At 19.4% G+C, this 13727-nt stretch overlaps 2 protein-coding genes across 2 annotated transcripts in view; both read left to right on the forward strand.

Annotated features, from left to right (window-relative positions):
• The window catches only part of LOC128962310 (5-hydroxytryptamine receptor 2A-like), a 12763-nt gene extending 8140 nt beyond the window's left edge, over positions 1-4623 (forward strand). The window contains exons 3-6 of the mRNA XM_054308686.1: positions 532-680; positions 777-934; positions 4282-4428; positions 4508-4623. Of these exons, the coding sequence (XP_054164661.1) occupies positions 532-680; positions 777-934; positions 4282-4428; positions 4508-4623 (570 nt within the window). The remainder of the gene's footprint in view (positions 1-531; positions 681-776; positions 935-4281; positions 4429-4507) is intronic.
• Positions 4624-9302: 4679 nt separating this feature from the next.
• Positions 9303-10813, forward strand: LOC128962319 (uncharacterized). Its single transcript, XM_054308697.1, has 4 exons — positions 9303-9380; positions 9510-9602; positions 10439-10518; positions 10774-10813. The coding sequence occupies exons 1-4, from the start codon at positions 9303-9305 to the stop codon at positions 10811-10813; spliced, it is 291 nt and encodes a 96-aa protein (XP_054164672.1).
• Positions 10814-13727: the final 2914 nt, after the last annotated feature.

Below are 13727 nucleotides of genomic sequence, written 5' to 3' on the forward strand. Positions count from 1 at the left end.
AACTTAGAGAGTATATATATACGTTAATATACTAATAAAAAAATATCTAATTTAAAACATTTTTTCCTACTATCTATCTATCTATCTATTAATATATATATATATATATATTCAATACAATTTTATATTAATAAATATCTTATTAACCATCTGTACAACTCTAACAATAAAAAAATGTATTTAATAATCAAAAAACACACAAAACAAGAAAATGCTTTCAATTATTTATTTTATTTGTAACACAAAAAAAATTAGAAATTTTTTAGTTGAATATTAAAAAAAACAAAAAAAAATTAAATTTATTGATCACTTTTTTTTATCTATCAAAATCAAATGTATGTGTGTTTTGAATGTTATTTCAATGAATCCTTAAAATTAAAAAACTAAATATAAAATTATGTATAATTAACAAAAATTTGTTTACTAATACTTATACCCCCGCCATTCATCCAAACACCCACCCATACCTTCATATGCCAACCCCACCCCACCCACACACACACACACCCAACCACCCAACCCAACATATAGGTCGCCCGTAAACGTATACGCCGTAAGCCGGGCAACAAAGTAGTACTGGCTTTGCGTAAGGCCTCGGGATCTACGCGCAGCCTAACCGTGCCTTCAACTACAACAGTCAATGAAATGACTACCAATTTTTCAAGCGAAGTGTCCACATCGTCGCCAAATGTTAGTCCCGATCGGTTGGCCACCGCCAATAATAATAATAATAATAACGGTGCCGCCGGTGGCGGCAGCGCCGGTAGCGGTGGTAGTGCTACCGCCAGCGGCACCAGTGATAAAATAGATAGTATGCTATTGCCTAACCATAATAATAAAAAACAACAACAACGGCCACACCATCAGCAGCAGCGGGAGTCCATTGAAGCCAAACGTGAACGAAAAGCGGCCAAAACATTGGCCATTATTACCGGTTTGTTTGTTTAAAAAAATTTCGGTTATTTTATTTTGTTTAGAAAAAAAATTAATTATAAAATTATTAATTAACAGTAAAATCGATTATTTTTTTTATGTATGTATATATATCTTATATTAGGATAATATATATATATATATATTAATTAATTAATTAATTACCAAAAAAACGATAATTTTCTAATATATATATTTCAATATAATAATAATAATATGCATATTAAGTTTATTTTTAATTAATTTATAATAAATTCAATATTTATATATTATTATTATTAGTATTATTAGTAAGTATTAACTAATTATTTCTATATATATATTAATTAATTAATTAATTAATTAAAATAATAATTAATATTATTATTTGCTCAGATTATTTTTTGAATACAAATAGCAAATACAGTATACATTTTATTATAAACAAAAAAAATCTATTACTGTATATAAAAAAACAAAAACATAACTTATAATAAAGTTTAATATACACTGTATATAAACTATGGCTATAAATAATTTATGTAAACATTAATTATACTATAATATTAATTAATATAAATTATATACATATATATATATATATATATACAGTATATACTGTATAACTAAACAGTAAAATACCCATTGAATGCCAGTATAATGTTATAAATTTTAGTATTTACTAAAATGCTATTATATTTAGACTATGTATTTGTTTTGTTTATATTATATCTATTAAATAAATATTAATATATTTTTATACATATATATATATACTGTATATATATATAAACATATTATGTTTTGTTGGTAAATTAATTTGTAATGTATTGTAGTATTATTATTATTATTATTAATTTTTTTTGGTTATTTATTTTCCACACATTTAGCAAACATTAAGTCAAATGCAGTGCTATTTTTATTGATATTAAGATATAATATATATAATATATATAATATATATAATATATATAATATATATAATATATATAATATATATAATATATATAATATATATAATATATATAATATATATAATATATATAATATATATAATATATATAATATATATAATATATATATATATATATTTGACAGTAATATACGGTATATATATTTATATATAGTATATATAAGGTTACAAAAATCAATACATATACTCGTATTGAGACAATATGTTATTATTATTATTATTATGTAATATAATTTAGTTTCATATGATATGTTTATAAATAACTACAGTATTGTATACTTTATACAATATATTATATATATATACATTTAGATAACAAATTATATATATAATATATATAACCAATTATTTAGATAATATATATATATATATAGATATATATAGTGTTATAAATTGCTTATTCAATTGTCAACCTAAAAATTATTTGAGATTTTTATTTATTTTCAATTAATATATATATATATAAAAAACTATTAGGCGTGGTTCACATATTACGTTCGCACTTGAGGGGAGGGGGGTTAGCCAAAACGAACTTTTGCGAACAAGGGGGAGGGGAGGGGAGGGTAGAGACTTTAAGAACGTTCGCATTTAGATAATATCTTATATCTTGTGGTGGTGGGGGGGGGGGGTAGCGGTTAGGGTTAAGCGAACGTAATTTTTTTAAATGACTACTTGCGAACATAGGGGAGGGAGGGGGTCTAGATTTCTTAAAAAGTGCGAACGTAATATGTGAACGACGCCTTATCTATATTTGTTTATTTATATGATATTTTTAGTATATATATTTAATATTTATTTAGCGGTACATTTTAGAAATTTAATTGCTTTTTTTTTATTTGATGTTATTGTTGTTATCTATGCAAATAATAAATATTTATAATTTTGTTATATACTAATATATAAACTATAATTATAATTATCATATATACATATACTGTATATATATTATGTATTGTAATATATATTATGACTATTAAAAAAAAATCATTACAATAGAAATGGATAATATTTTTCCAAATTAAATATCTAAATATAAGTTTATATTATATAATAATGAATAATAATATTTTTTAAAAATCATATTTATCTATATCAATATTATATTTAATATAGTTGAATAAAAAAGTTAATGTATATACACTAATATATATATAAATATCTAATAGTATTAAACTAAATATATAAATTTATTTTATATAATAAAACCGTTATTATAATTATTATTTTTTTGTGTGTTGTTGTAGTATTTCTAATCGTATTAAATAAAAATTAATATATATATAAAAAAAATTATTTATTTTATTCAAAAATAAAAACTCTTAATACTCTAATTATAAACAGTTTACTATTTTTATTTAATTTATTCACTTTAAGTCTAAAAATTGAATTTAAAAAATCTAATAATAATAATAAAGAATAAAATATTATAAATATTTTTATTAAATATAATAATAATAATAATAATAATATGAATAGTTTTAAAAATAGCATAATAAATTTATTATCATTTTTTTTATATTTAACTTTATAGTTAAGTGATAATACAATATACCGGTATATACTGTATATTCAATTTATATGAATATTAAGTTTTTAATTTTTTGTATAAATAGTTTTTTAGACAACAATAACAAAAAAATAGTCTCTTTTTTTTGATTGAATGTATTTAGCAAATCGTAAATATAATTTTTTGAATAATAATCTCATTATTATAATAATAATCTTTATTTAATATTAAAAGTATTTATATTATTAAAAACTAATTATAATTATTATATGTATATATTAATACAGTATTTAAATAACTAATATGTTATTTTATATGTTTAAACTTTTAACATTAATTATATTTCCTAATTAATTTTTTTTAAAATACAATTTTTTGTTGTAAACATTATTTAAGTTATTAGATTAAAACAATTTAGTTTAAAATAATTTTACTGGCAAATAATTTATTGAATCAATTTTCAATCAATCAATTAATTTTTAACTATAATTTTTTTTGAAATGTAAATTAAATAAATAAATCAATTATCAAACTATATATATATATTTATATATATATACAGTATATACCGGGTATATAATAAACAATATTTTTAAAACTATTTTACAAAAACAACAACAACAATAACAACAACAAAATATTTTTATTTATTTATTTTTATATTAAAATCATTTGATAATAATAATAATAATAATAATAATAATCAAAATTGCAATTATAATCATTGATAATCTTAGTATTATTATTACAACCATTAATACTTATAGTATATAACATAAAATAATTGAAATATATATAAACATTAATTTTTTTTAAATATTGATAATTATATATTTTTTTAAAAAATTAAATATAATATTTTAATTTTATTTATTTTTTTAAAATATAGGCCTATTTGTTATATGTTGGCTACCGTTTTTCATTGTCGCCCTATTGATGCCATTATGCGAGTCGTGTCGTGAAAATATACCGCTACTGGTGCTCAACATATTTCAATGGTTGGGTTATATCAATAGCGGTATTAATCCTATTATTTGTAAGTATTTTTATATAAATATTTATTTATTTTTTAAATATATATATATAAATATATTTTTATTTTATTTTTTTTTCAGACACAATATTTAGTCCCGACTTTCGGACGGCATTCAAGAAAATGCTATTAGGAAAGCGTGCCATCAATATAAGTAATATTAATAATACTAAGGCCAAGTCACCGGTTAGGGTATGACCTGATTGACCTGACCTGACCTGACCTGAATGACCATCACATCACACATCATATCTCATATCAAACAAACAAACACTTCCAGCCAGTGATGGGATATCTATCGGGATATCTATCGGGATATTTATCGGGATATCTATCGGAATATCTATCGGGATATCTATCGGGATATCTATCGGGATATCTATCAGGATATCTATCGGTATATCTATCGGTATATCTATCGGGATATCTATCGGGATATCTATCGGGATGTCTATCCGGATATCCTCCTCCCCGGTATCTACCGTCACATCGTTGACAGCCAAATAAAACAACTATATATATATATTGATATATAGTATATAACAGTTTCAAAGCTCATGTTATTGATATTAATTTTTTTTTGTTTCGTTTATTATTTAATAATATTAATTAATAAATAAAATACATTTCCGTACAGACATACAGACAGACAGACAAAACCAAATGTGATAATTATTAGTTAATATGATTATAATGTATATTATGTATACACACTTACAAAAAATAATAATAATGATATTAATATGTCTTATAATAATAATAATAATAATAATGATTTTTGTTGAATTAATTTGTTATCAATTTTATTTTGTTGTGTGTGTGTGTGTTAATACAGTTGACTAGTTTTTAACAGTTAATTATATTATTATTATTATTAATTTTCAGATGTTTTTTTTATTTACTGATTGAGTGAGTGTTTATTGAATCGTTAAATTATTCTCTCTCTCTCTCTCTCTCTCTCTCTCTCTCTCTCTCTCTCTCTCTTTCTCTCTCTCTCTTTCTCTCTCTCGCTCTCTCTCTCTCGCTCTCTCTCTCTCTCTCACAAACACACACTCACTCACTAACATTTGACAAACTTTTAATCACTTAACAAATATACTGAGACACAGACACCAACTAATAGTCAATCTAATGAAAAAAATTGTTTTAATGCTTCAATTGTTTGCTGAGTGTGTGTGTGTGTTTGTGTTTGTGTGTGTGTGAGTATGAGTATGTATGTGTGTATATATGTGTGTATGTATGTGTGTATGTATGGGTGTGTGTGACTGACTAACTAACTGTGTGTTGTTTGCCTATAATATTCAAGTCAAAAGTTTATTTCAATTAATGCCCGATATTTTATATATATATATATATTTTTATTTATTAGCTATAAGTTTAAATTGATTACATAGTTGATTGACAATATATAAGTGTTAAATTTCTCTCTCTCTTTCTTTCTCTCTCTCTCTCTCTCTTTCTTTCTCTCTCTCTCTCTCTTTCTTTCTCTCTCTCTCTCTCTCTCTCTCTCTCTCTTTTACTCACTCACTCACTCACTCACTCACACTAGCTATTTGTTAGACTACTACTACTACTAAATAAAATGAAATAAACAAAAAACCGGAGATATTTTTGTTGTGATAATCAGATTTATGGGACAATTCTCGTGCGATTTGTTTGTTTTATATATATATATACTGTATATCAGACAATACTCTCTCTCTCTCTTTCTCTCTCTCTCTCTTTCTCTCTCTCTCTCTCTCTCTCTCTCTCTCTTTCATATGTATAGCCCGATAACAACTACAACAACAACAATAATAACAACTAGTATAACACAATACAGGGTTTTTTGGATTCACAACAATCACTAAATAAAAAAAATAAAAAATAAAATAAAGATTTGTTTGTTTGTTGGTGTGTTTATGTTAACAATGTATAGATTTTTTATATATATATATAATTTAATTGTTTAGTAAACCCTAGAAATTATCTAACCTTTTATTTTTATATATAAAAATATAAAACACATTACATACCATTAAACAATTAATTATTTTATTATATTATAAGACATATATATATATATTTAATTATTGCCAATTATATCATTGAAAAATAACAACAATATTATTAATCATATTTTTTAAAAATATTATCATTTTATTGTTGAAATTTTAATATCATATCAAAAAAATATATTATATATTAAATACTGTATATATTATGTACAAATATTAATTCAATTGTTATAAATTAAATAATAATATTAATAAATCTCAATTAATTATCATAAGTTGTTGTATTACCGATATATAATATATATTATTAGTTATTATATATATAACAATTAGGTTTGTAAATTAAAACTAAAAATAAACGTATTGTATTGTATGTAATTTTTTAAAAAAAATTAACAAATTTTTAATAATGATTGATTGTCATAATTTATAATATATATATATATATATTTAATTAATATATATTTTAGTTAAAATGTTTATACAATATATTCAATATGTTCAAAATATATAATTATTATTATAAATTATTATTATTATTATAAAAAATTTTATTAATCATTATTTTTGTTATTTAGCATTTTTATATTTTGTATAAATGTTTGTTAAAAAAAATGTAAAGTTATGTAAACAAATAATAATTATTATTAAATTACTAATATATTAAAATAATTCACAAAAATTTGGGGCTCAAAAGTGAATTATTTTATAATTTTTGAATAAAAATATTAGTAATAAAATATGAATTTATAAATTGTTAGCTAATATATGATATATATATTATTTTATTTTTTTTGTTAAACAATAATTTATATCGTTTATACATACAAATTATATATATATTATGTTAAAAATAATTCATAAAATTATGTATATATTTGATTTGTTGATGAAAATTGTTGAAATAAATTATTTTATTATTATTATGAATAAAAATCATTATTTTTTTTATCATTCAATAATAAGTTTACAACAACAATAAAAATTTCAACACTTTGTTTGCAAATATTTATATAGTCTAACAAATTATTATTATTTTTTAAAAAATAGATAGTGTTTACATAACTTAATTATATCTATATTTATAATTCATATATAAAAAAAAATTTCAACAAAAAAATGTGTCTAACACTTATGTATTTTTTTGCTAATGGGATTAAAATTACTAAAATTTTCAACAACAAAAAAATTATCTAATTATAAACTAACAAAATATATATAAATATTTTTTAATCATAGGATATAAATATATTTTTAAATAGTAAATATTATTTATTTAATTTCTAATTATATTATTATTATTATTTTAAAAATATCTAAAATTAAAGATATTTAGTTTTTACTATATTTAAATTATTTTTTGTTTGTTTTATGTGCAGATATATTAATAGACATTTTTAAAAAAAACAAATAATATTTTATTTATTTTGACTAATTATTTTTTACAATTATTATTTTATTTTTATGTAATTTTTTTTGTATAACTTAATAATAAAAATAATTACAAATGACTATTATTTTAACACTTTTTTATTTTTTATTGTAAATTATTTTATCTGATAATGTTAATACTACTACTACTACTAATAATAATAATATAATTAATAAATATCTATAAAATATTTATTTATTATTAATAATTTTTAAGTATATATATATACAGTATATATAAGTTAAATATTAAATAATTATTAGTTTAATGTTATACAGTATATATATATATGTTATATAAATAATTTATTGTTGAATATTATTTAATAAATAATTGAATGTATAATTTGTTTGACTAATAATTTAATATAACATTACTTCCCTATATTTATTTCAACCCCGGTGAACTTGTATATCAAATATAATATATAATACATTTTCAAACAACATTTATTTTATTATTTTAAACATTTACGCTCTCATTAGTTATGCTAACTGTATTATACTAGTATATAAATTATATATATATATATATATTTAAAAAATTATTTAATCATTTGCTAGCAATCATTTTATTTTTTTTAATTATTATTATTTAAAAAACAACAACAATTGTTATAACTTAATTAGTATATATATATATATATATATATATATATATATATATATATATATATATGTAAGGGTGTCTATATTATTATATTTATAATACTAATGAGAAAACAATGTAGTCTATTATTATTAATTGATATAATTGTGTTTAATTGCTGTATTGAAAACTAATAGATATATATAATACAGTATCATGTAATACATTATTATAGTATATGTTGTATTGAATATATATATATGAATTGAAAACAAAATATTTTACTAGAAATTAGTGTAAATGAAATAAAAATTGAATTATATATTATTATTATTACAGTTTGAAATTGATTTTTAATTTTATAATAATAATAATAAATGAAAGTTGACATAAAAATTAGTTGCTAATTAGTATTGTTGCTAAATTTTCCATATGATTACACACACACACACACACACACACACACACACACACATACGTACACACACATACATACATACACACATTAAATACATACACAAAATATTTTTTTATGACACCAAAAAAAAATTATTATCACACATAATAACATAACTACACACTGAAAAAAATCTATTATATAAGCCTAAAAACTTTCTCAGATTTTTTATCAGTTATTTTTTAAAAATCATTTTTTTGGTTCAGTGTTGTGTGTGTTTATGTGTGTTGTGTTTCAACAAAAGTTTTACAAAAATAATTATATTTATTATTTAAAAAATCTAATAAAACAATAACAATGGTTAACATAAAGGTTTAAAAAAAATTAACAAATATTTTTGTTCAAAAAAAAAAGTTTCTTATTATTAAATATTATTATTATTATTTAGTTTATGTTGTTTATTATGTCGGCCCTAATCGGACTAACCATAGGAACCGTATGGAAAGGTGGCGGACAGTCCAACTCGTTTAGAAAACAAGACGTATATATATATATATATATATTTTTTTTATTAATAATAATAATTAACTTATAAATTAATTTATATATACCATCACTACCACTACCTACCATCACCACCACTACCCATCCCATCCATCAACCACACTAGGATCACGGCAACTATGCTTTTGGCTACGATATTAAGGACCCCCACGGAGCGTCCAACTCGCGCCGGGAGTCGGGCGATGGACACGGAAACAAGGTTTTTATTTTTTTTGTTGGATTTATTAAATCAAATCAAATTAATTATTATTATTTTGTGGTTACAATACAAACTGTTTATGACAACAATAGATATAAGTTATAATTTTATATATATATATATATATATAACAATCACTGACATTTAGGCTTAAAAAAACTTACCAAAAAAAAATTTTATTGGTTAATCCCATATATTAGTAATACCTCTATAATATCTATATAAATATATTCATATATATATATATATATATATATATATATATATATATTATATTTATCATCCATAGGAGGGCTCCTATAGCCTACATGACACCGATGGCAGGTCTCGAACCGTCGATTATGTAAGTGATAAATGTTTTTTGTATTTTATTATTATTTTTTTTTTTGGTACTAATCTCTCTCTCTCTCTCTCTCTCTCTCTCTCTCTCTCTCTCTCTCTATCTATCTCTATCACTGTTTCACTGTCTAATTGCAAACACCTGCACAAAAAAACCTGATCATTAATTTCAATTTGTTTTATCTTTTGTTTTATTTTTTTTTTTGTACACTTATCTGTTAATCTCAATCACTTGACATTATATATATATATATAACCACAAAACTAATAACATTACCAACACATTGACAATAACAACAACAACAACAACGACAACAAGTGGGCCGATAAATCAGGATTTCGGTAAAATAAAACAATTATATATATATTGATTGATTAAAAAATAAATTATTTATTATTTTTCCAACCCTAACCCTAACCCCCCCACCACAAAATAAAAATAAAATAAAATCAGTGCTAAAATAAGATCCAATGAACCAAGTGTTGTATCACATGAGGCGGCCGACGCCTCCTACAGTGGTAGCAGTCATGGAGGCGATGGAGGAAAAGGAGGTTACGGTGGCGGCGGTGGATATAAGTAAGTAATAGTTAATAAATATATATATATATATATATATATATATATATATATATATATATAACTAAATTATCTATTAAACAATTGTATATTTAGCTGACTAAACATCTATTAGCTAACTAACCATATATATATGCATGTACTATATATATGGGTATTATTATTATTATTATTATTATACAACTGTCCATATATATACAATATATATATAAATTAACTGTTATTATGTTATCTTATTGATTATATTGATAATAGCTACCAAAGTGGTGGTGGTGGCCCGGGAGGCAAATGGTAATAAACTAGGAAAAGGCCTTTAAATAAAATTGTTTAAAAAAAGTTCACCAAAATTCAAATAGTATTATTCAATAGACATCCAAATAACATCCAAAAAACAACAAATCAATAGTAATAATAATACTGTACTACTAATTATAATAATAATATTAATAACACATAATAACAATGTGTTTAAAACAAATAATTTTTTTGTGTAAATATCTATAAAAACATAATACCTGAGCAACAAATATATTTATTATACAATATACAAATATACAATTAATATACAAAAATATATAAAAAAAATATATAAATATTATATATAATAATATTTATAATTATTATATATATATATATATATAACTGTACTCTAAATATCAATACTTAATAAATAACTATTTATTTAATTTATTTAAATAACAAAACAAAAAATAATTTGTGCATTTGTTTTATTTGATAATTTATTTTTTATTTTAAAATAAAATAATTGTTTCATTATTTATAATAATTTATTAGATTTATCAATTGGATTTAATTGATAATAAAATAATTTATTTGAAAAAACGGTTTTTTCAACTAATATTATAATTTTAATTTTTAAAATAATATTATTGGATATATATATATATTGGTAATTAAGATTTATAGTCAATAAATATATAATATAATAAATTAGTAATAGGTTTATAATTTATTTAAATATAATTAAATATTTATAAATTAGTTTTTTAGTGTCTTATTAAAGTTTACAAATTAAAAATTTTATAGTTTAATAGTATGATAATTTAATTTATAAAATAAATATATATTACTAACTAAATACTAGTTTAAACTTTAAAAGTCAAATTTATTAATTTTTTTATCCATAATATAAAATTTATAGATAAATGTTACCTTAATATCAACTCATATAACAAAAAAAAACTATTTATTATTCAAAACAAAAAAAAAATATTGTTTGAATTTAAAAATAAACCTAATTTGCATAAAATAGTTTTAAATATATATATAGCATTAAATATATTATTATTAATAATATTAATTATTATGTTTAAATTGAATTATTAAGGCGTAAACAAAAAATAGTTTTTAATGACAAAAATAATTATAAAAATAATAACATATATTTTAAATAATATTGATACCAAAAAATACTATATTTTAAAATTTTTAAAAAAATAACAATTAATAAAGTTTTTTTATAGATTTTTATTTGATTTAATAATTTTTATTTTGTATACAATAAAATGAGAAACATTATAAATAACAACAAAATATAACTTAATATATATATATATATATATTTATGTTATATATGAATATTTTTTGTCAAAAAAAACGAAAAAAAGTAATAATACTAACAATACATTACAGTATTTTTTAAAATTTTTATTATGTATTAAATATTAATTTAATAGAAAAAGGCATGAAATGAATAAATGATGACTTAGTTTATATAATAATAATAATAATAATAATTTTATAATATATATATATATATATATTACTAACATTAAAAATAACTTAACATTAAACATATTTTTACTTTATTTAAATTTAAAAAAAAATGTTAAAATAAATGTCAAAATGTTAAATGAATTACTTATGTATATATAAATATAAGTATTATATAATCGAAATAATTAATTAATTTTTAAAAAAAAATTGACAAAATTATAAATTTACATATGTATATAATTATAATAATAGATTTTTTTACATATATCATAAAATAATGATAATAATAATAATAATAAATTAATTTATAAATCAATGATAAATCATATATATATATAAATATTATTTATTATTATTATCATTACAAACAGTGACTAGACATCATCATCATTCATATTAAATATATATATATAATATAATATGATAATAATTACAATAATTTAGCAATGTTGTTTTATATATATATATATATATATATATATATATATATAATTATATCTATATTTATAAAACCATTAAAATGTTATTTTCTATGATTTAATAATAATGATAAAAACAAATTTCTTATATTATAAAATACACAAATTTTAATAAAAATTATTTTTTTTAGCAATTAATTCAATTTTTTTTTGTGTCACTGACCCATACCTTTATATTCAATGTTTATTATTTGTAATAATTATTCAGTAATTTGTTTGTTTTATATATATATATATATATATATAGATTAAATATCTCACTTCAAGTTCGTTCAATATATATATTTTAATTAACAATTGATGCAATTTAATAGGACGTTATACTGTACACTCAATATATATATATATCTGTAAACTTTTCAATAAACTTTTTTTTAACATTATTATAATAATAATCTCTCTCTCTTAAATATACCATTTTATATATTTATAATTACAATAATATAATTTTAACAATTTAAACAATTTTTAATTATCCAAACAATTCATACACTTATATATATATATTCAATTCAATTCAATTATTATTATTACTATTACATTTTGTTTTGTCTTAAAATATAATATATATATATATATTATTTTCACTCTCTTTTTTTATAATAATCATCATTAATATCATCAAAAAACTTTTTGTTTGTTTATTTTGTTTTGTTTTTAATACACTTTGTGTGATAACTATTAAAAAAAATTATAATACAAACCAATCGTTTCATTACAATAACAATAAAAATATTATTTTTTGCCTCAAAATTAACTTTTATCCCTCTTTCTCGTCAATATTAAACAAATTGCTAAAAATAATTTTGACAGAAATTAAATATATATATAATTGTCTAAATAATAATATTTTAAAAATTATATATTTGACTAGAAAATTGATGTTGGTAACATTTCAATTGTGTGTGTGTATATATGTGTTTTATTTTGAATATTTCAAAAATATATATAATATGTTTACAGATTTTTTTTTGTAAAAAATAATAATAAATA

The sequence above is a fragment of the Oppia nitens genome, unplaced genomic scaffold (assembly GCF_028296485.1).
Source record: "Oppia nitens isolate AA-2021 unplaced genomic scaffold, nextdenovo-longstitch-racon4-pilon3 scaffold14_pilon_pilon_pilon, whole genome shotgun sequence".
Lineage (NCBI taxonomy): Eukaryota > Metazoa > Arthropoda > Arachnida > Sarcoptiformes > Oppiidae > Oppia > Oppia nitens.

Coding starts and splice junctions, on each gene's coding strand:
- LOC128962319 (XM_054308697.1), top strand. CDS start 9,303: ATGTCGGCCCTAATCGGACTAACCATAGGAACCGTATGGAAAGGTGGC. Junction 9,603..10,438: donor GCGATGGACACGGAAACAAG/GTTTTTATTTTT, acceptor GTATCACATGAG/GCGGCCGACGCCTCCTACAG. Junction 10,519..10,773: donor GGTGGCGGCGGTGGATATAA/GTAAGTAATAGT, acceptor TATTGATAATAG/CTACCAAAGTGGTGGTGGTG.